This window comes from Brachypodium distachyon, chromosome 3 (assembly GCF_000005505.3).
Source record: "Brachypodium distachyon strain Bd21 chromosome 3, Brachypodium_distachyon_v3.0, whole genome shotgun sequence".
Classification (NCBI taxonomy): domain Eukaryota; kingdom Viridiplantae; phylum Streptophyta; class Magnoliopsida; order Poales; family Poaceae; genus Brachypodium; species Brachypodium distachyon.
The window spans coordinates 42,907,794-42,930,815 of record NC_016133.3 but is presented as its reverse complement, the minus strand read 5'-3'; the positions used below and the strand labels follow the sequence as shown (position 1 = coordinate 42,930,815).

The 23,022-nt window shown below is 40.8% G+C and overlaps 3 protein-coding genes across 4 annotated transcripts; 2 read left to right on the top strand and 1 right to left on the bottom strand.

Moving 5' to 3' along the window:
* Positions 1 to 1,712: 1,712 nt before the first annotated feature.
* Positions 1,713 to 7,192, top strand: LOC100837280 (serine/threonine-protein kinase RIO1). 2 transcript variants are annotated; one of them, XM_003572395.4, is made up of 12 exons: positions 1,713 to 2,165; positions 2,573 to 2,701; positions 3,440 to 3,532; positions 3,774 to 3,853; positions 4,000 to 4,113; positions 4,404 to 4,477; positions 4,657 to 4,733; positions 5,484 to 5,567; positions 5,661 to 5,753; positions 5,821 to 5,928; positions 6,052 to 6,126; positions 6,431 to 7,192. In XM_003572395.4, exons 1-12 carry the CDS (start codon positions 1,737 to 1,739, stop codon positions 6,872 to 6,874), a joined length of 1,800 nt encoding a protein of 599 aa, XP_003572443.2. In that variant the 5' UTR covers positions 1,713 to 1,736; the 3' UTR covers positions 6,875 to 7,192. The 2 variants fall into 2 exon arrangements, with proteins under 2 accessions (XP_003572443.2, XP_010235338.1); XM_010237036.3 differs by lacking the exon at positions 5,484 to 5,567.
* Positions 7,193 to 7,518: 326 nt separating this feature from the next.
* LOC100843686 lies at positions 7,519 to 17,968 on the top strand. Its single transcript, XM_010237035.3, has 21 exons — positions 7,519 to 7,944; positions 8,463 to 8,711; positions 9,110 to 9,215; positions 9,301 to 9,541; positions 9,642 to 9,931; positions 10,158 to 10,379; positions 10,501 to 10,628; positions 11,199 to 11,273; positions 11,492 to 11,563; positions 12,193 to 12,258; positions 12,356 to 12,467; positions 13,598 to 13,694; positions 14,370 to 14,529; positions 14,618 to 14,666; positions 14,747 to 14,829; positions 15,417 to 15,625; positions 16,166 to 16,252; positions 16,329 to 16,404; positions 16,488 to 16,544; positions 17,132 to 17,242; positions 17,586 to 17,968. Exons 1-20 carry the CDS (start codon positions 7,594 to 7,596, stop codon positions 17,204 to 17,206), a joined length of 2,805 nt encoding a protein of 934 aa, XP_010235337.2. The 5' UTR covers positions 7,519 to 7,593; the 3' UTR covers positions 17,207 to 17,242; positions 17,586 to 17,968.
* LOC100843993 (65-kDa microtubule-associated protein 8) lies at positions 17,308 to 22,930 on the bottom strand. The gene is made up of 11 exons (XM_003574774.4): positions 22,114 to 22,930; positions 21,829 to 22,032; positions 21,497 to 21,742; positions 21,211 to 21,429; positions 20,686 to 20,841; positions 20,419 to 20,578; positions 20,163 to 20,314; positions 19,986 to 20,073; positions 19,833 to 19,906; positions 17,901 to 17,975; positions 17,308 to 17,766 (listed from the first exon to the last, which is right to left on the bottom strand). Exons 1-11 carry the CDS (start codon positions 22,195 to 22,197, stop codon positions 17,449 to 17,451), a joined length of 1,776 nt encoding a protein of 591 aa, XP_003574822.1. The 5' UTR covers positions 22,198 to 22,930; the 3' UTR covers positions 17,308 to 17,448.
* Positions 22,931 to 23,022: the final 92 nt, after the last annotated feature.

Below are 23,022 nucleotides of genomic sequence, written 5' to 3'. Positions count from 1 at the left end.
ACACCGTCTGGGCAATCAAGGCGGAGTCGATCCTCGACGCCTAGGGCGTTTGGGAGGCGGTGTCCCCTACGGATGGCGAGACGGTGGACGAGAAGAAGAACAAGACGGCGAGGGCACAGCTTTTTGGCACGCTGTCCGAGGATATCCTCATGCAGGTGTCGACGAAGAAGACGGCGAAGGAGGTGTGGGACAGCCTCAAGACGAGGTTCGTCGGTGCCGATCGCGTCAAGGCGGTGCGGCTCTCCACCCTTCGAGGCGAGTTCGACATGTTGTGCATGGCGGAGGGAGAGCCGCTGGAAGACTACGCCGGCAAGATCATCGGCATGGCGGCGAGGTACGCCAGCCTCGGCTCGACGCTCGACAACGCCGCCATGGTGAAGAAACTCCTCGACACCGTGCCAGACCGGCTGCACTCCGCGGTGGTCGGGATCGAGCAATTCTGCGACGTGGAGACATTGGCGTTCGAGGAGGCGTTGGGCAGGCTCAAGGCGTTCGAGGAACGTTCACGGCGGCGCGCGCTGCTAACCAGCGGCGTCGACAACAATGACCATGGTGGTGGAAGTCACTTGCTCCTTACGGAGGAGGAGTGGCTCGCTCGCTACAAGGACCGCAACGGCGCCGGCAAGAAGAAGAGCACTTTCGACATACGGAAGGTGCGCTGTTACAATTGTCCAACTAATGATCGGACTACCTATCTTGATGCTTTGAATATGTATTCAGAGCTTTTTTCCAACTACCGGGACTACTAATTTAAAGTACAAAGCTCTCCTATGAATATGCTACTGCTCTTACTTTCTACCTCGATCCGAGCATTGAAGCAAGCTCTTTATCGCACCATAACCGAGTCTCTCCTTGCAGCTCTGACCAATCCACCCGTCATTGCAAATAACTGCTCCTTACTCTTTGATAAGACTACGGGCATTTCTCTAGAGATTGCCCCAAGCCAAGAAAGGAGCATGCCCATCTTGCGACGAGCCGGCGCTGCTTTGAAGGTCTACGTGGAGATTCAAATAAATGCCAACAAGGTTAAGGGGGTGATTGTTGGAGTTAACCTTGTCATATAGGTTAAGTCTCATATTTATTTCTAATTGCATGATGTTGTTTTAGTAGCCGGCTAAGCTTTAGCTAGCTGTATGCATAAACATGGCAGAGAGATCGGCAAGAGAGCACACCACTAAGCGAGATAGAGAGAGTGCGTGCGGTGCAAACGGCCAGACTGTAGCCATTAGTTGAGTACTTGCATGCACTAGAATTAGTCAAGGTGATCAGTGTTAGTTAGCCAGCTGCATGGAGTTGGCCGAGTCTTGTGTGGCCGTTGGGATAAGGCTCAACTTGGTTTGGTCGGGTCTTAAGGATCCTGAAGCGAATCTAGAAAAAAGAGGCCAAACATTGGGTTAGGACGTGTGTTGATAAGCACGTTAGTGGCACGAAGCAAATATCAGTTTGTTGCTCTGGCCGGCTACTTAAGCCTTGTAATCGTGTTGTGAACGGGTTGAGTGAAAGTGGAAAAAGCACAAGTTGCGGTGCTGCGAAATTCCTCTCTTGTGTGTATTATATCCAGTCAATTAGCGTGTGCGTTGATCCTTGGCTGAGAGATGGGCCTTAAAAGTCCACTGAACCGAACCTTGGCGGGCCGAATTTTCGCAGCTTTTTCGGCCCGGGTGCGCGAGGCCACGTTATTAATCGCCCGGGCGGCCTGACAACACGAGCAGCTATACCAGTGTGTGCCCTCGGTAATGGGTTTTGCTTCTCCCTCACAAGCGCACCAAACCATGGCCGCCGCCGCCACAGCGTTGAACGAAGGCGAATACTTCCGAACCTTCGCCCTGCAGCAAGGAGAGGCGGACGGGCGCTTCGCCGACGCGGAGGAGAAATTGGTGGCAGCGGCACCGGGCGAGGAGCCCGCGGAGGCGGACGCAGAAGAGGAGGATGAGGACTGGTGGGACTCCGACTCCGACTCCGACGTGGGCGATGCGCTGGACTGGATGGACGCAGCGGAGGCCACGGACGGCTCGAGTCGGGTCTCCGGGACCTACTCGGCCGCCGGGGGCGCGGCTGCCGCGCGGAGGCCGAACGCGCACGGCGGCTTGCAATCCCGCCCCCTCCAGCCGCTCTCCAACAAAACGCAGAAGCTCAACTCGCACTTCAGAGCCGGACCGTTGGAGGTATCTGCTGATTCGACCACTGGAAATTTTGTTTTCTGTACATGTGTTGGGCTTGTGGCATCAGGGAGTAGTAGGGTTTACGGTTTCGTGGTTTAATCGGGTTACTGAAAGGAGCAAACAGAACAGTTCCACCTTTCATCTTGCAGCTGGGACTATTAGTATGCAAAAATTAGGTTTATGGCGTCACTCCAAGTCTCTAAACCACCGATTGAAGTAATTATGTTCAAGTTTTGACATCGATCGCAATTTTGTTTGTGATTTACACACTGAATTCTTAACCTATATCACATATGCTTATGGTTACTGGGACGAAGTACTTGTGCGTTTGTGGCAGATATGGTTTGTTCATCTGCGTGTTGTAGTATTTTGTGCTGAATGGCTGATGTGGTGACTTTTGAATGACTCAGGAGTGGGAAGGTAGAATGAACGTCGGGATGTCAAATAATGTGACGACTGAAATCAGGGACAGCATAAGAGATGCCACAATTGGGAAAACAAGGAACACCGGGAAGGCTGATCGTGCTACAGTTGAACAGGTTTGTACATTTTCTTTTGGGTGATGCTTATTTCATACTGTGCTTTGGACTTCAGCCTGTAAGCTCATGTAGTTCTATACGAATTAAGAATGAGTCCTGTTCCCTTTCACTTGAATTTGCTGTCTGTCAAGTGGCTGCCTGGTTCAGTGATTTCTTCCTATTCAGTATGCAAGAAATCAGAACTTATGTACTACATTAAGAAGCATCTGGTTTGATGTACATGAATAAGATTTTGTATTAAATTCATTCTGGCTCCTGCTCTGCCTAAATATATTCCAAAACCCATTGCATTCCTGATTAATATAACTGGCCCAAATTGCATTGGTATCCTCGTGGTATACCTTTGTCAGACCTGGCTTCTGCTTCATTTTCTATTGCTTGCTCTGATCATATGTTTTGGAGGCAGAAATTTGTTCCTAGTGAATTTTGGCCTCCTGACTGATTTTGTGCTATTCTCTTTCCTGATAAGTAGTAAATAATTTGATCTTATGCATTCTTTTCGTCTTCTGCATTGGTTTAGTTAGTATTTCTCATCTTCATGGATCTTCAAGTTCTGTTGGACATATGATTTGATTACCTAAACTCATGATTTCGTGATATTGCTTGTTCATTCCTCCATCTACGGAAAGTTATGATTTATTGGAAGACATAACGTGTTTTAGTTCTATAGTCTATGTAATGAATAGTTGCAGTTAAGTAGTTTTCTGAACACTGGGTATCTTTTATTTATATATGCAGGCAATTGACCCAAGAACACGCATGGTTTTGTTCAAGATGTTAAACCGTGGTGTGTTTGATAATATAAATGGTTGTATTTCTACCGGAAAAGAGGTAACTTTAAATTGGCAGTGCATATTGTATTGACATGGCTAATGGTGTTTGCCAATTTCATGGCATATGTGGATTAAAAAAAAGTAGAACAGTGTACGGAACACTGACTACTTTAGCTGTTGACACGGACTACTTTAGCTGTTGATGGAAGAATATAGAGACTGTGTCGTGAACTTCAAATTGGATTTTTTCTGTTCTTGAATATTCACTGCGGCAGTTGATTTGTCCTTTTACTATGTAGGCAAATGTATATCATGCAACAAAGAAAGATGGCCAGGAGTTAGCAATCAAAGTCTATAAAACTTCTGTCCTTGTGTTTAAGTAAGATATGGATTTTCTATACCCAGTTTGTTTATAACCTAGTACTCATTGGTAGGTTCTGCAGAATGCTGATTATGGCCTTTCAAATTATTTTTTGATTCTAAAATGTTGGCATGTGAACGAACTACAACATTTCCTTGTTGCAGGGATAGAGACCGATATGTTCAAGGAGATTATCGCTTTAGACATGGTTACTGCAAGCATAATCCCCGGAAGATGGTAAAGACCTGGGCTGAAAAGGAAATGCGGAATCTTTTACGGTGAGAAATATTGTCATCAGGGATGCTTTATTCATGATTTTCATTCTAGTAATTTGATAATATTTTTTCTTTATGTGTCTCTTTTGTTGAACTTGAATATTTTTGTGTTAGAAACTGGATTCTGTTTGTGCATAGACTATAGTTGCTATGCTTGATTTAGTTCTACCTCTAAAATTATATTCCTATTGTCCGTATAATTTTATCTCCTGAAAAACTGCATTCAACTAGTTAAATAAAATATCAAATAGGTTCTAATATTTTAATTCCATCCACTTCTTACTCTTGTTCAGAGTTAGAGCAGCTGGAATCCGATGCCCGTTGCCGTTGCTGTTGAGGCTTCATGTTTTGGTGATGGAATTTATAGGTAAAAACCTATGTTAACATTGTTTAGTCGGTGCTTATCAACTTTCTCCTATAGCGATGGTCTAATATCGCTACCTACTAATTGTTCAAAACATACACCTTGCCAGTGGAGCATCCTACAGAACTGCACTTTCAATGTTAATACCATTACATGTAATAATATATTTGGTTACTTTTCAGGAAAAGATGGCCGGAACGCTCCTCGTCTTAAGGATGCTGTTTTATCAGATGACAAGTTGCGTGAAACTTACTTTGAGGTACATGACAGATGCAAAGATTAAGTTAATATTTGCACTTTGCAGTAACCATTTTGGCATGTCACTTTCTGTCATCCTTTATTTTGTAAGAGGTGGATGGAAACTTTGGTGTATCGAAATGATCACAGATAAAGCTATATAAATAGTGTTGACTTTCGAAGTGTTTGATCGCTTTGGATTTCATGCGCGTTTAATCCAAGATATAGCTATACTTTGTTGCATTCCCACACTACATTTTCTACCTATCGGTGGTATCAATTGCGTGCTATGCGGCATTGGTGTTTAGACCCTGCCATGTAGAATTTTACCATGGCATGTCGATGTACTTATTACATCATGCATCAATATGACCACACTGGTAGGCGGTAGCCTCTGTATTTTTTTGCTCAGTTCTTAAACATCAGGAGTTTTTTTGTCCACATTCGATCTTTATGGGGACCGTTTTTGTTTGTTTGAACCAAATTATAATGGTCATTTATATTTCTACATGCTAAGTTGCAAAATACTGCGAATTTCTGAGAACCCTTTTGCAGAATTTAGCGGTTGACCTAGCACACCAGTACCTATTCTTTATTTGCTCATACCCACGGTCTATGATATTTTTCTTTGAGCATTAAATACTAAACAAAATTTATGCTGAATATGGTCTTACGTGCAGAAGATTGACTAAGGAACAACACACAACCCAAATGTTAGATTTTTTATAACCGTGCACCATTTTAGCATATAGTTACTGCAGCTTCTTTTCAGATAGTTACGACGATGCGGACACTCTACCAAAAGTGCAAGCTTGTCCATGGTGATTTGAGTGAATATAACATTCTTTATTTTGAGGTAGTAGTTGAGCACTTTTGATTAAGCCTCGTTTAACCTCTTCAATTTCTTGTATAACTGGCTCATCTCCATTCTTATTTGATTGTTGTGCAGGGGCACTTGTACATTATTGATGTTTCACAGTCTGTGGACCTGGATCATCCTTCAGCGTTGGAATTCCTGAATGAAGATTGTTTGCATGTTAATGTGAGCGGAAGTTGAAATTTATACATGTATAACTTGTGGTGTTTAATGTGTGCTATGCTGTCTGCAGGACTTCTTTAAAAAACGAGGTGTTGCTGTCATGACAGTAACAGATCTATTTAATTTTGTTGTTGATCAAAATATTGCTGATGAAGATGTTGATGATTACCTGGAGAAGGTATTTCATTATGTTACTTTTCGATAGTCACGTTAGACCATCATCATCGCTTTCTCTGTTTTACTATGCTCATACCCGGGAAGGAAGATCTGATGGTTTAACAAAATATCATGATGATATCAGGTTCAGCAAAAGATTTTAGAGAATGAAGATACAGATGCAAGTGATGATGAAATTGTTCCGACAGTCTTGGTGCAGGTAGGAAAGATTAATGTTAACAGACAATAAATGTCTGAGGCATGTTTTTATCTGCTATGTATGTTTGTTACTCATCAATCATCATCACTGCAAAAATAAACCATGCTACTTTCTATAAGTTTGGGTTCAAGGTATCGTTAGTTTTGGTGCCATTTTTATTTCATGTAGTTAGCTCTACATAAAGGGTTGACGATATAGGATGTGATCTCCCGGACCTCTTAAATGAGATTCTTATTATTGTGTTTATTCCTTTTGTATGTTTGTACTATCTGGTACACCCACTAATATTTATCTACTTTACCAGACATTGGATCATGTGAAGCAATGCGAGGCAGATATTGTCAACATGGCAATGACACAAAATCCATCCTTTTCTTATGAACCAACAGCAGATAAGCTTTTTGACCAGCCACTATCACGATTTGTCCGAACCAAAAATGAGCCTACTGGACAACAGCAAGAACAATCGACACAAAATACACCTGAAGAACCCTTGGATCTGCAAACTAAGTGCTCGTTGGAGAACAAGACAGAAGATGGATCAGATGACAGTGAATCTTGCACTAGTTCCGATGAAGACGGTTCATGGAAAGAGTCCACAAAGTTAGGACCTGAGGAAAAGAAGGCTGCTCGAAAGGAAAACAAGAAGAAAGTGAAGGAAGAAAAGAGGGAAACTCGCAAGACGAAGATCCCGAAGGCTGATAAGAAGAAGAGGAAGAAAATGGCAAAAGCTAAGTGCAAGCGGTAGTCAATCTCTGCCGGCAATCGACGAGGAACACATAGTTACATTTACAGAAGCTATTTCCAGTTAGTACTAATCGTGTGCTATTTTTGATGTGCTGATTGTCCTCTTTAATCTATCACATAGAAAACTACTCCAGATCTTTGTAGCTGTTCACGCCTGACATGCCTGTCAGGCCATGTCAGGCCTGAAGTTTTCCATTTGATTTTCGTCAGATCTACTGTATTTGTTTTCCTCGTTCCAGAAGTTGGGAACGAGTGTTGTTTCAATGCTTTAGCTGGCGAGTTCTAGCGTAAATAGTGAATGAAACAGCAATCCGTTTAACGTGTTGTTTACCCATCTGTTCTGAAATTTAAACTAGCGTTTAAGCAGAAGCGCAGATTGGCCAGTCAGTAGAACACTTCAACTCATCAGAAAGGAAGAAAGAGCAGGACATGATTTTTGAATAAAGATGAAAAGATAGATGGATATTTGAACTTGAAACAATTCACATCTCTCCCAAGCTCTCGTGGTCTCATGGACAAGACAGAAGGGTGCTAGTACTGGAAGTACGTTTGAAATTTCACCTTCGTTTATCTGATCCGCAGATTCTCACCGTATTTCGCGCAAGCAACCCCAAGGTATAAAGAGAGGAAGCGCAGCAAACCCTCCCAAAACCACCAGTCGGGCCTCAACCCTTGTTCGCCCCTGGCCTCTCCGGCCGTCCTCCACCCAAGCCGGCGCGAATGCCGGAGCCGCAGGCCATCCTCCCGCTCCGGGCGCTACCCCCGGACGCGCCGCTCCCACTCCCCGTGCCGCCGTTCCACCAGCAGAACCCCGCCGCCCCCGCCACCGCCAGCGCTACCCCGACCACGCCCCCCAACCCTCCCCCTCCCCCGGCCGCCGCGCAGCCGTCCTCCACGCGCCCGCCGCACCCATGGGAGATAGCCGCGCGCGCCTGGCTCGAGTCCTTCCCCGACGGCCGCCCTCCCACCGAGCCCGAGGTCGACGCCTACATCGACGCCCACCGTCCCGACCTCCCGTCCCTCCCCCGCTCCCAGCTCCACCAGCGCCTCCTTGCGCTTCGCGGCGACCAGGTAACCCCGTCTACCCCTTTCCTCCATGGCTGATTCGCACTTGGCTCGAGTTATTATGTGATCCTTAATTGGATTGATTGATCAACCAGAGCTCTTAAGGATCTTACAATGGTTCATCACGGATTATGATAGATTTATGGATGGGTAGATTTTACATCTATCCATGACTATGCTGCCCCCAAATGCTGAAGTGCCACTACTCATGGAAAGAATTACATGCACTAGAATCCCTGTCAGTTTGCCAAGTTAGGTTTCCTGAATTGTTTGAATAGTTTCCAGTATTTCATGAACTAGAATCCCTGTTGTTGTTATTGGAACTCTAGTTGGAGCACATTGAACTCCTACTTGAACTATGTTTATGAGGTCCATTAGCTAAACATAATCTGCAAAATAGCACATAGGACTGGCATGGTGGCATCTAGATCTGTTAGACATAGTTTCCTTTTGCACTCCTCTAATCCTCCAACTATCAAGGAAGATAAGTTCAAGGTGCACCTTTTGTTTCTCATTTTCAACAGGTTTTAGATGCAGAGCAAAGTGCATTCCCGTACAGGTTCCAGCGAACTGATCTCTGGAAGCCTGTATATCAATGGCTAGAAACTCTTGAGATGGACTCGCTGGTTACATCAAAGCAGATATCGGACTGGCTTGCATCGAACCCACAGGTGATGGATAGGCTGGTTGAGAAGCATTCAAAATATCATCTGATTCACTACAGCCAGCGGATGCACTTGAAGTTGCTGAAGAAGAGAGGGAAGTTGCCAAAGGTACCTATATTCTTCTGAATCACTTTGGTTATTTGGTGGGAGAAATATTTTTATTTTCTTTATAGGCTCATGAGATTTATAACTTTGTAGATGATAGTCAATTTATAGTACTTCATTCATACATCATACTGATGCTAATATCTTACAGTTGTTTTATCTATTTGCTTGATTTTATATCCATCGGGCACAAAAGAGTTAGAAACTTTCTAGCTGTCTATAGGAGGTAGGGGGAGTGGTTGTGTTTCACATCCATATGTTGCCTTTTTTTTTACAAAAAACAAGATTGCGCAGCAGGTCTAGATAGTCCTGGCATGCTATTGATTCACGTTCTTTCTTGTTACCATTAACCTTTTTAACTTGAATATACTAGCTTTACAAACTTTATGCTTCAATGACAGACACTACAACTTTCTGCGGCTAGAGCCACGGTCCGGCCAAGTGCTGTTCCAGTGACCCCACAGGAGAGTGCAGTGACCTTGCCGAAATCTCTACCTCCTGTCACAGGTTTTACTTTAATTGATTTTGTATCTTTTCTGGAAGTGATAATTTTTTGTGCCTCTTTAATCATAAGCATTCTGCTTTTTCATAGGTGGTAATGGAAGCATATCTCCAGGTGGCAGTGCAAGCAGATCTCCTGGTGGCAATGCAAGTAGACTTCCAGGTGGCAGTGCAAGTAGTCTTCCAGTTGGCAGTGCAAGTAGACTTCCAGGTGGCAGTGCAAGTAGACTTCCAGGTGGCAGTGCAAGTAGACTTCCAGGTGGCAGTGCAACTATAAAGGACACAGATACGTCATTGTCCAAAAAGAAAGAAGCTCTCCTCAAATATGAACTGTATGCATTTAACTCTACTATAGCTAGGATTACTAGTGAATTATTTTTCTCTAGTCATTTATTAATGACATGTGATGATATATTCTTACATGTATTCCAGTTTGACAGATTTGCAGAATCAGTTGACCAGTGTGCTGTTAAATCAGTGTCGTACTGTTGCCATTAAAGATACAGACTCCTCGTATATGGATTTTCAAAAGCCAGAGACTAACATATGCATCCAAGAAGGGGCAACTACTGCAAGCACATCGAACCCTGTGGATGTGACGAAGATTTATGTCAATGAACAGTCAAACCCAGGAGGAGCTGTGGAGAGTGAATTTGGACAAAAGAGAAAGAGAAACCCTATCATTGTTACACCCGCATGGTGTTACAGTGAAGCTGCAACAGGTACGTCCTTTTTCTTGGTGGTAAGATTAATCTTCTGTTGTTCTGTTTGATACAAGTTAATTCATGGATGTAGGGTACATCCTACTGGCTGTTTAATGTATATTATATAAATCTTGGGCTTGTTGATTAATCTCTGAAGAGGCCATGCCAAAAGCTTTTCATATTCTGCAGTTATATAATCGCAATGCGTTGCATGATTCATATCGACTGAAAAGTGATGTGACAGGAACTTTGCAGCATGAACAGAATTCAAGTTCACATAGTGATGGTGCAAGAAGTTTCAATATATGGAAGGGACATGTCAACCATTCATTTCCACATCGATCTATTAAGAAAAACCTATTGTTCTGCCTAGAGGGGCGTGAAATTGGTACCAACTGGTCTCAAGTTTGTTCTTACGGAGGCTATGTTGGAAGGAGCTGTGAACGATGGACCCCATTTCTTGAAGGCATGTTTGTTTTCATCTCTAACCAATATGATTGTTCTGACTGCTCTGTTATTTCTAAAAAACTGTACGTATGGTTTTCATTTTCAAAATCATAATGGGTTACTCTTGATTTCAATATTAGGATGGAATTCTCCTGCTGTCCAGTTTGAAGGGCCTGGGGTACATGCTGTGAAAAAAAGTTACTTATCTTGGTGCCCAACTTCATGCGCTTATACGTCTAGTGCACCTTCTGATCAGCCTCATGACAGGGTATGGGTCTCTCAAATACCTGGTAATGCTATTTGGTATGAATTCAAATAATTGATGACTTGATATCTGGCGGTTTGCACTTTAGCTCTCTTAAGTTGGAAGTTATTTCAAACATAGATTAAAAACTGAATTGAGCAGCGGTTCAACAGTTGAACTGAAAAATACAAAGAACTGGTGACCTCAGTGACTTGGTTTGCTTGAAAGACCGTTCTTGCAACAGTACTTGGAAAAGTTTACCATGTGATTACTAAAGATTAATCAGAAGCTTGTGTAAGTTGCCCGTTGAACTGACATGCGGAAACTTTCTCTGAATTCAATCATATTACTTATCCAAAATGGTGCTTGCATGATCAAACTGTGATTTAGATTGAGTTACAATTTTATTTACCAAGAAAGTGTTATTTGGACTTTCATTGACTCACTTGCACAAGTTTAAGTATATAACGGGCAATTTTCAAGTTCAGAGATCAAAGTGATGTGTCACAAGTTGAAGGACCTATCATGTGCTTTACTCTATATTTTTCCCATATACACATTTTGTTCTTAAATTGTTACTTTTTGTTGGCTCAGCAAGGTGTACGCAAAGTTCTTGATGTGAAGTTTCATCCAGAAGGGTTGCCTCAGCTTGTTTCTTGCTCTAATGAGGTTGGTAACAATTATTTATTATATCAGTCCATTTTCTGTTCAAAATTTTCTAGCAGTAGCATTGAGAGGGAGCCCTGGGATGGGGGACTGGAAACACGCCTGGTGTTTACATATTCAGTGAAATGTCCTGATGCCCCCTTATTATTCTTTGTTTTTTAATTTATATTTTTGTAGTGCCTTTCTTTTGATTCATATAACATACTATTCCATTCATTCAGGCACCAAATGAATTGTTGCTTTTCAATCTTCTTTCGGGAAGGTCCATTCAACTTAGGGGCCACAGTACTAAGGTATGCCATATAAGTTTATTTCTTTCGTACCTACCCATAGAGTATCTGCTGACTAGGGATGCAAGCGGGGTCCCGTCCTAATTGAAATGATATTTTTTTGCTCAAAATTTATCTTGAAAATTTGAAGGTTGGCCTACAGACAGGATAATAAGGGATCCTGTTTGCATCCATAATTCTGACTTCCGAGATTGTGGATTCTTACCGCATTCAGCCTTTATCCTTTTGTGCTTGAAAAATAGTATGCTTTCCTTGTTGGGAAATAACCATAACAGTTAAGACCACTGCCATGAAAAATACAAAAGAAGTGATTGTGTGACATGCTCAACCTTCTCTCTCCTGCAATATTTACTTGCATTCTTCATGCTCATTTTTTTGTCACATTTGTTTGAAGCATGTCCCATACAAAGAGAAAGTGGGCACCTTTGATAAATATCTGTTTCTACCGCAACCATGTTGCTACATAAAATAAATTCAATGCTAGTACTACCCTCTCTCGACTTTAAGTACTCATTGTAAGATGTTATTCGGGATTTGATTTCTTGTTAGTATTTGGGGGTATGGCATATTCTTTTTGCCATGTTGCTCTGCTTATTAGTGTTAATTTAGTTCTGTTGATTTTTTTTTCTCAGATCCAGGCAATCTCATTTGCAGTCAAAGGAGCAAGCGTTGTATCTTGTGGTTCTAATTTACTAAAGGTGATGCAGAGTCTTGTCTTCTTTGCTCAGTACTAACTAGTTAATATTACGAACAAAAAAATACTGATGTTAAAATTTTCTCTACACATAAACATAGGTATGGGACTGCATTACGGGCTCTTGCCTCTACACCCTTGGTGGCGATGATGAAAACTCAGTGGGGCATACTCAAAAAATTAATGCTATGGCAGTGAATAAGTGGCAATCCTGTATGTCAACTCTCAACAGCCTTATTTTATTTCTGTGTCTACTAAGTAACTGTACGCTGTACTTGTCTTTTTTCGAGATACCTTTTTTATTGTCTTTATTTGCTGTTTTGAGTTAAGAGCTGTAAGGAATAGGTCTGAGATCTGAAATATGTTTACGCAGGTTGTGCTTGTAGATTTATGGCACCATTAGTAGTTAGATTATAAAACTATGACTGATTGAAGTAGGGTTCCAGCACAAGCAAGCAATTTTAGGCACTGTTTAGTTTTATTGTACCCAAGTGGTTGTGCCTGGTGCTTACTGGTACTGCAATTGTACAATGCGGTTGCATCTCTGTCCAATCTTGGACTCCTTGCTGCATACCAGCAGTCTTGTTTGAGATGTCATGTGTTTCGTTGAACGTGTGCATGACAATAAAGTGAGCCTATGTTAACTTCTGTATTTTTTTACCCTTGATTTATAACCGTTTAGAAACCTTTTTTAGAATTTATACTTTATCCAGTTTCTAAAGCTTGTCATTTTGGATATAGGCAAAGTCAAACTGTAGAAACTTTGATTACTGATAATCTTAAAAGCATTTAGATTCAATACTTCAAAATCAAATGATTAAATTTTTATTGGGGTTTACTAGTTTAGACATATATTGATATTGCCATAGAAATTAGTGGCGAATGCCCAAAGCGACAGCTTTTCGAGCACTGTAGGGACCAAGTGAGTAACTAACATCTAATTTGGCAAAACAAAGTACTAGCTACAAGTAGAAAAAGAAGTATTCCCTTCAGTCTGGTTTGTTTTGCTTGTAATTTTACCTTCTTTTAGAGGATGAGCTTCTATGTGGATCTCTCTGCCATTAAACATTTTGATTTTTCCTCGCATGACACACAACTTGATTTTCATTGTGGATGTCGTATCCTACTGTTGTGAATCCCTTTTGCCTATGCACTCTGCACATCAATACAAAGGATTATCACAGGGAATCAGGGATAAAGGTTCCTTTTGGAGCCCTAAAGCATTGCATTTTTTTTTGTTGTATTTAAACTCTTGTTCTGCTCTGTTTGAATCCTTTATAAATCATCTTTATTTTAATTTCAGTTTAAATTATTCTAGTTTTGAACGTAGTGTGCATTTATAGGTCTGGTTGTCACTAGTGGAGCAAAAGGTGACGGTAAGCTTCTACTATGGAATGCTTTGAGAGGTGAACTTGCTTCAGATCTAAATTCAAACCTGAGGTAAACCAGATCATTCTTTTCCACCACGTATTTGAGCTTTTCCCCTTGTCTGTTCTTGCTTTGGAATTCTCCCTAGTTCCTAAGTTTCAAGGTATGACATTGTGCAGTTTTTGTTTTCAAACTTTACCCACTGGGAGTTCCATAACCGCTCAAGAAAATTAAGTTGGAAATACTTGCAGTAGTATATCCAGTATGTAGTGGCTGGCATTTAACTGAACTCTGTGCCTGACTCATGAACGATGCCACAGGCTGAGTGTCTAGACAAAAAATAATACTCCCAATTCTTGTCTCAAAGTTGCCCCAAAATGGATGTATCTATTCCTAAAAAGCGTCTAGATACATGTAATATTTCGACAAGAATTATGGGACGGAGGGAGTAGGAGGTAACATTGACTACTCATCCATCGACCGCGTAGATTTTTCCTGCAAGTGGGACTCCATTGTGCAAATGATATCAGTTATCATTGGACATGTCTATTGTTAATTAATATGAAATATATTTCGCTCAATCATTGATCTGTTGATTTGTAGGGTAGATGCTTATGATGTTCCTTGGTTCACATACTTAGAGATTTGGTGTTTCCACATGAGCCTGTGCATATTCCCATATAATTCTAATTCATCTTATCATAGATGTCAAACCTTGTCAACTTCTGTCATTATGTGTTGATGTAGGTCACAAGATATGGTCTATCCTTCAATTGATACAATGGAGTTCTGTAGTGAGAATCTTCTGGCATGTGGAAGTGACTGTGATTATGGGGGCTCAGCTGTGGTACAATTATGGGATATTGAGTCTCCAGAATCTTACTTATCTTTCTCTGCAAGTGATTCTGTATGTATCATTTTCTCAAGTTTTTAACAAAAAGTTTTCCAGGTGAACACCGAGCAGAACACTAACACGTCTTGTTCAATGTTCACAGTACATTACTTCCCTTAAAATCAATCCTGCTGGCAACACTATCATTACAGGTTATTCTCCTTCTCTGTTGTGTATAGTATCCCTCTATTGCAACCAGACTACAGTGATCATTGTTGCCTCCAATATGCAGGTTCTGGTGATGGGACTATTGGCTTATTTGACATCCGTGCTTGTTCTGCAATTAACCATTTGTCAGTGGGGCCTGGTTCTGAGGTAGTATTGTATTGCTTTCCATCAGTAATTGCTAATGTTTTGCGTTCTCCAAGTTCTTAGATATTCCTTGATTTACTGATGAGTAGTAGTGTTTGTTGTTTGTACTTTGGCCAAAGCTGATCATGCCCTTAGCTTGTAATAGAAACATGAAATACTTGAGTGACTAGCATATATGTGATATTCTGCACCTCATCCTCTCTCGGGTGCCTATTCATTGGAGTGGAAGAACAGGATTTGCAACTTCAGTTCCAACTTCCAATTGACTACTGTAGGACTTTGCTTCAAAATTTCTGCCATGATTTCTTGTACTATGGTGCTTCTTGTGTCCATGAATCTGCTATGATTAATAGAAACTGAAGCTGTTGGGGTGGAGTTTGCATAGATCATTGGTAAAACATGCCATTTCTTGTATTGGTTCTCATCTAGAGATGAATGACGCATCTGTTGCCGAAAGTGGAGATTTTCTCTGAGCTTCCAATATCTCTTTTGTTGATCTTCTTTTCTTCAAGCTTCCATTTTCTGTTTCTGAATGATACTAACATACTTCTTTCCTGAGAACTGATAATAAACGTATTGTTCTTCAACAGGTTACATCTGTTTCGTTTAGCAACTGTGGTACCTATTTTTCTGCTTCTAGCACATCCAACAACACTTTAGTTTGGGATACAAGACTGGTTCCAATAAGTCACAGCAGGGATATTTCACGAAGCAAGGACATGCGATTTTTTCGCCCTTTACATTGCTTGAGTCATGGCAAGCAGATGCCGACTGCAGAATATACGAGTCAACTGCCAGGGTAATTGCATCAAGTGTGGCATTATTGTATCTACTTTTTTTTTTGGTGTTGAATTTATTGACCATGTCCACAGCTCCATATGTGCATTGACTGATTTAATAGCACAGAAGTTGCTAATTATTGTGGCAGAATAGAATAGGCACTAGCATTTGCAATGGAGATTTGGAGATATCTAGCTATAAACAATAAAATTCTTTATTCCTAATTGTGTTAGCAATCTAATACATTATTATTATAAATGTATGTGCGCTTGTGACTAGTAATATACCATGTTACTGCCTTCTAGTAGCATATAACCTGAATATCAAGGAACATGTAATTCTAAAAATGTTGCATGTAGAATAGATGGTCCTTACTATTAAGCCACAGTGATAGGCCGCCCTCCCTACTTGGGTTTATGGTAATTAGCCAATTATGGTCATTAATGTCATTCTATATTTATTGCACATTTCAGTTAGTACCACTTTGTGGGTTCTATGTATACTTTGCTTTGTTCCCAATTTCTATTGGGTTTTGACAAAACTGTCTTTGTTGTTACAGTCATGTTGATGAGGGTGATCAGGGGGTAAATGCCACACACTGGTTGCATAATCAACCTGTCCTTGTTACTGTGAGTGGTGATGGCAGGTGAGTGAAAATAAATTGATGATACAGTCATTTGTACTTCTGTACTTGCAAATTTTCTTAACAACTTGACCTGCAGTGTTGGAATGTGGGATGTCACTCTAGGGCAGCCTTGTGTCAGACATATCATCACTCATAATCGATGTGCCAACGCGGTAAGCATGTATTTCAATATACTACTGGTGTTCCTTTTGCAAACTTTTCTGATGCTTGATGTTTTTCATGGGACGAATTCCAGGTTGCTGTAGCCCCTAATGATGAATACATCTCCACAGGAGGAAGCGATCAAAAAGTTGTGAGTTGCTTATTCGACCTCTTAACCAGTTCCTTTTGATGGCACTGTTGTAATACATGGATGGAGGGTGGTCGGTTTTATAATACATAGATGGGTGTGGTTTATATTGTTTTTGTGAGTCTGCAATCACAAAACTTATTATTAAAAGCTAAACATAACTCATGATATTCTAGGTTACGTTTACTGAGCGGCAACATTCAAAAGAATAAATAATAGCACTAGCCAACCTGGTACACCTACTCAGAAAATCCTGGAGATGCTATTTCTCCCACCTTATTGTATCGTCACTTGGATTTTTTACCTTTATGTGTGCAATTGGCCGTTAGGTGTGATCCATCAGAGGGTATAATCACACTGAGAGCACGCAATTGCTTATGTAGGGCATGTTTGATTTGTAGTCAAATGTTGCAACACTCCAAGTTAGGCAAGTTTTTCCGCGTTTGGTTCGCAGCCACACATTAGACGGAAATACGGTCGTTGAACACTTGGACCAAACATGCCCGCATTTCCATACGTGGTTTCTGGTAAAAGGGTGACTGTTTGCTTCATTTTATAATGTTTAGCTGCTCTTATACTTGGTTTGGCAGGTTTTATATCATAACAGAAATGGACGTGCAAATCTTAATTGGCGTCTCACATACCCTCTGCCCGGAAATGATTAATGTGCTGCCGAGAAGTGTACAATGATCCCAGAAATGGTAAGTCACCTTATTTTGTGCTTTCTTGCATTGCCAAGCTTGCAAAGTATTTGCACACAAACAGCTGAAGGAGCAAGATTTACGGAGTTATTAAATAATAAATATATGAACATGTAGCTATCAATACATACAAATCTGCTGCTATTCATTTCTGCAATATCTTTTAGCAGTATTTTCACATCTAATGAGACGAAAAGGTAGGAAAATCAAATTGTTGAAATGCCTTGTTTCATGGAGAGTCCTGATGTTTTATCTTCATCAGGGACTGAACAGCTTCCATTATTCCCTGACGCGCTCTGCATACTTCTGTTTCTAACATTTCTTTTATGCCTATCTTTTTCAGCTGAGGAGTTGTCTGAAATAGGTTGCTGGACTAAAGAAGGAACTCTGTTGCTTGAAAGGGATGTAGAGCGATGGCTGGTATTGAAGCCTCTGCTTGATGGACGAGTGCAGCTTGTGTTGGGCCTCAATATAAATGAATTTTCGTTCCTCTTTACAAGTTGTGTTTGTACCTTTTTATTCTCCTGTAAAGAGAATATTAAGGAAATCAATATCAACTTGACTGGTGATAGTCTTCTACTCTTAGTATAGTGTTAACCCAGTTTATGAGCCAGATTAGGCAATTCCCTGTAACATCAGTTGAGCAAGAGCTACTTACCCGTTGCCTGTATCTCTCTTCTTCTTTTTCCTTCAGTGTGAACATGTAGTCTTTCAGCATTGCCAAAAGAGGAAGCTGCAAAAACTTATGTTAGCAGTTATGTTCAAGAAATTACAAGGGCTTCTTACTTTCTGTAGCCAATGTGGCAGTAAAAGGCATCAACGTGGAGGCTGAACATTGACATCATGCCTTACCATCATCATAGGTTGCATGAGCCACCATGACATTAGGCATGCTGTGAGGAGTGTGGTTTTCGTTTTGCCCACTGCCTCAAACTCTTGCATCAATTTAAATTGCTTTTGTACTTCATGAACATGTGCAAGTGCATTTCATACATTAAGAAATCAGTCTACCTGAACTTTCATGGCTTTTTAAATATTGCACCCACATGTTTCCACCCAGATGCCTTATTTCTGTTTGCAAGGTTATTTTTGCAGTACATTTAACAATTTCAGTTTCAGGACCTCACTAGCGCAATTCAGAATGCATATGCACAGTAGTATTGTCTCAATTCAAAATGTATTTTCAAAGCAGTATTGTCTCACTTCATAATGGGTATTCAAAGCAGTATTGGCTCAATTCATACTGGGTATTCAAAGCAGTATTGGCTGAATTCAGAATGGATATGCTAAGCAGTATGCTTATCCGAATATTAGAAGTAGGCCAGCATATGTAAATTGTGCTGAACTAAAAACTGTGGATGTGATGAATCATTGAATTGTTCTAAAATATTGCTTAGTTATAGTTATATAATACTACCTCCGTCCCACAATAGGGGGCGTATTAGCTTTCCTTTGACTAATGCTTTGACCACAAATTACTCTATTAATATATAATTATATGACATAGTTTCATATCCATTATATTCCTACTAAAGGATATTTGCTTATGGTTATGATTTTGATCACATTAGTCACATATTCATGAAGTAATTTGTGGTCAAAGGCTTGGTCAACCAAACCCTAATATGCCCCTTATCGTTGGACGGAGGGAGTAATTATATTTGTAACTATATTTGTCCAAGTGGGGACTCTGTTCTTTAATGCTGAATATAAATGGTATTTATGTTTATTTACCAGTACCTTGCCTCTTTGTCATGTGTTCAATATGGCCATTGAAACTTGTATTTAGGAAATTTATGTTCAGTGTTACACGATATTCATGTATCAATAATATTTTGTGGAGGACCTATCATGCAAGGTAAGACAATGTTTTTGGCTGTGTGACATGATGCATTTTCAAAAAATATGTAGGTCCTTGGCCTTCCTGGTATTCCTTACTTTTAGTTTATTGCACGGCCTTCTGCAGGGAACTTTGGCTATTTATCTTTCTTGGGTGAATATGTCAAGGTATAGGTTTCTCCCAGTAATCTGCTGAGGGTTACTTTTTTTTTTTCATATGCAGCGATTTTGGGGCATGTCAATTACGCTTCATTGATGTTTGCTTACTCATTTAGTTTGCCATTCTACAGGTATGTTGTTGAATTCCCTTTTTAGGATTGTTGCACTTTGTAAAGATGCTCTTTTGCCAAAACTAAAATTTCATGGTTGCACATTTTTGGTTTCTTGTTAACTGACAAATTTGTTATTCGCCAAAGAGTTAACCTCAACCCCCTTTAATGAAAGCCTTATAATAAAGCTATAACTTAACATGCAATTCTCATGGAATACTAAGCAATGCTTCAATATGCCTGTGCATAGTTTTTATGTGGGGATCTTCATACCACCAGCGGGTCAAGTCTTGGCCGTGCGTCTTGTAGGTGCTGGTGTTTGTGGCCTGAGCTAGCTGCTGAAGAAATAATCGATGTATCTAGCATGTTGACGTCTGCCAGCTTGCTTATTTCAAAAATATTTTTCTTCTGCTACACTACTAAAATCCAAATACCTATGGAGGATGGAATTATGTTTTTACTTTCAAGTTATAAGATCTCACCTTGTCGTAGTAGAAGACCTTGTCCCTCCCATTTTCCCAGATCTCTGTTTTCGCTATTAGGATTTCTACCAGCCCTGCACTTTTTCTAGTTAATATATATTATCTAAAGATTCTCCATTCATTTTTTTAAAACTTTGCAGCTAAATTACTAACCTGGAATTTTATTTGCTATAATTCTAGCACGTTCTGCGCGTTTCAAGTGCTTGTGGGCTCCTCTGCTTACTGAGTACCTTCTCTCATCCTGTAGAGTGAAATATAATTAGCTGAGTGAAATCTTTTACTTGGACTTAAGTCATAAATTTTGCTATGTTCATCAGGCAGGCACTGTACCCTGCTGTATTCTTCTAGCCATCTCTCCTCATCACATGAAGCTATCCATTTTTCAACCTTGTTCATTATTTCCTTGCGGCTCGCGGCCTCCTCTTTTGTTTTGTATATATATCCATCCATTGTCTTAAGTAAATTATCATGGTCCACATCTCCTGTACACATGTTTTCCAGAAATGGTGGCGATGTTAGTCTATTCGGTAGAAAGTATAACTCTGCCTTAAAAAGCTGGTAAGGGAGTATGGCTAGTGGAAAGTACCTGATATTATCAGATCCATTGTACTGTCCATTTCTGTCTGGTGAGGCACATCCATGTGGGACATCTTGCAAATTTCCTCGATCTCATTTTTCTTTTTTATGAATAGCTCTTTCATTTTGCTTGCTTTTAACTGATCTAGTCGCTGAACTTCAGATTCGATCTATTTCATTCAATACATCAATATTTAAACACCTACGTGCTGCAGCTACTAAAATTCATGCACAATATCTCAAGCTTTGTTTTGAGGTTCATATATCTGGGGTTTACCTGCTGAATTTTCTGTAGAGTGAGGCTTCCAGGACCTAACATACCATTTCCTGAAGTCAATGAAAATATCTTAATATGCCCGTATGGCTGGCGCTCTTCCATGGTAGTATCTAGAATATTCCATAAATTTGTCAAGGCTTTACCAAGGGTATGGAGCTGCAAAAGTAACACCTTCGTCAGCACGCACTTCAGCAAACATTGAATACATAGTTAATCTATATTGTGGTTTGTTTAGAACGAGCAAAAACTGCTAACGTCCTAATGCTACAGGAAGATTATTAATGAATTGAATTGTTAAATTTGAAGTTCTTAAACTGACTAGCAAAATTTCTTATTAGTGTGTTGAGCCTGTCTGCCTGATGGTATTCTTGAACTTATTGAGGTGTTCTGGCAGCACTGTTTTTAAAATTTTGCTATCGGTTACCTAGTGGCTAGGGCCTGGGGCTGTTTGTAGTGTTATTCTACAATTCGATAAGGTATTCAGGTCTGTGCCTGTTAAATATTTGCAGAAGAATAAGAAATTACCTTTTCCATTCTGTGGTTCTTCTCTTCTTTAAGCTGCTGGACCATGGTGTTGAGCTTGTTAAGGATGTCATCACTGATGTTCTTTTTTTGTTGTTCATTTGCTCCATTTAGCAGGCTAGGGTGAACATTAGCAAGGACGTTTGATGGATCCATCCCCATAATTTTTGCAAAATTGCAAATCAGAACTTTATACTCTTCAACTTTGCACAGGCGATCACCCTGGAAGAATGAAAAAATGATCTGATTGGTAAATAAGATGACCATGACTGTGGTACTTACTATGTACCTTTTCTCTTTTAAGTCTTTGCAGTTCACTTTGATGCTCCTCAAGTTTCTTCAGCGACAGATCTTCTTCATTTACTGTGACAGCTTCATTGTCCGAGCGTCCTGCTATTTCAGAGGCAATTCTTTGTACTTCAGTCTGAACCTCCATGAACTGCTTTAGTCTAGCTTCTTTCCTCATCTGCATTTCTTGCAGGGCTGGTGTGATGGAATTCAGCTGCTCCTTTAGAGCGCCTGTCATTTTCTCAGGCTGCATAAAGCAAGTTTCAGTTAGTTTTTTGCTGTTCCCCTTCTGAATTAGATTTAATCATAAGGCCTTTAGGTTGAGAATTATACTCGGCCTGGAAATGATCTTTCTCCTAGGGAAAGAAGCAGATTGGTAAATTCTGCTTCTGATTCAGCCAATGCTTGGTGCAGTTGAATCCGAGACATATTAGCGCTATTTACTTTTCTCCTGTAAACTTCCTGGCACTCTTGCTCTAGCTCTTCCAGTATCCTTTCCCTCTCAGTTTCTTCTTGCCCAACCTCATCCCATATCATCTGGGAGCTCAGTAAGCATAAGAACATCATGGTCTCTTTGTGAAACAAATCTAGATAATTAGGGAAGATAAATTTGTGCACCTTCAGTTCTTGAAGCAAGTACGCGCACGAGGACTCTGGCAGCGCCGGGCTGTGAGCGTTTCCTGCCATCCTGAGTGATCCCATCTCGGAGATCTTCAGACAATCTTAGAGCAAAGAAATCCTGGGAGCAAAACTACTCGCGTTGAGCTTGCATTGGAGAAAGTCAGAGATGAGTAAGTAGTGAGTGTGGAGGGGAATAGTGTGGTGGATGGATGCTGCGAGTGGCTTTAGATGCTGGTTTTGCTTGCAAGACAAGTACCACATCAGTGGTTGGTGTCGCCATGGAGCTGAATCAAAAGCCTCAAGCTTTAGGCAGAAGGTTCCCCTTAGTTGCCTTTTCTGTTCCCCAAGTTGGGCTGTAGGTGTTGTCTACTTACACCTTTCCTTTATTTCTTGTCATATGCTTGCAATGGAACCAAAAAAGATGAGTGTTCTAAATCACAGTGATGGTGCCCCTGCATCCTCATTGGATTGAATTTCTCGAGAGGGCTCTCTATCTGCCTTCTGCGGTGGGCTTACAGATGAAGCTACACACAAATGGATGCTCTACTTTATTTGGACATGTGGATTGCTTTGAGGACGAAATCTTACTCGGTGGTTACTGGCTGGTGGATCTGAAAGTAACAGGTCAATTGCTCACCACTCGCTGACAATTAACCGACCAACTTAATTCTCTTCAGGTAATTAAACTTGCATTTTCTTCACATGCAAGTAGCTCTTTCAGCTCTTCTGGCCAATTACCTGGCTACCTTCGGTTCTTAACGACCTATGGTTCTATTTGTGGATGTTTCTTTTCCCCAGCATTGACGTTATTTTACATGAATTGCAGCTTAGAATGGCACATCTTTTGCCTTTTCTTTCTGGTGTTGGCCTGCCACCCCACATTTGTGGAATTCGCAGTCAGCGAGA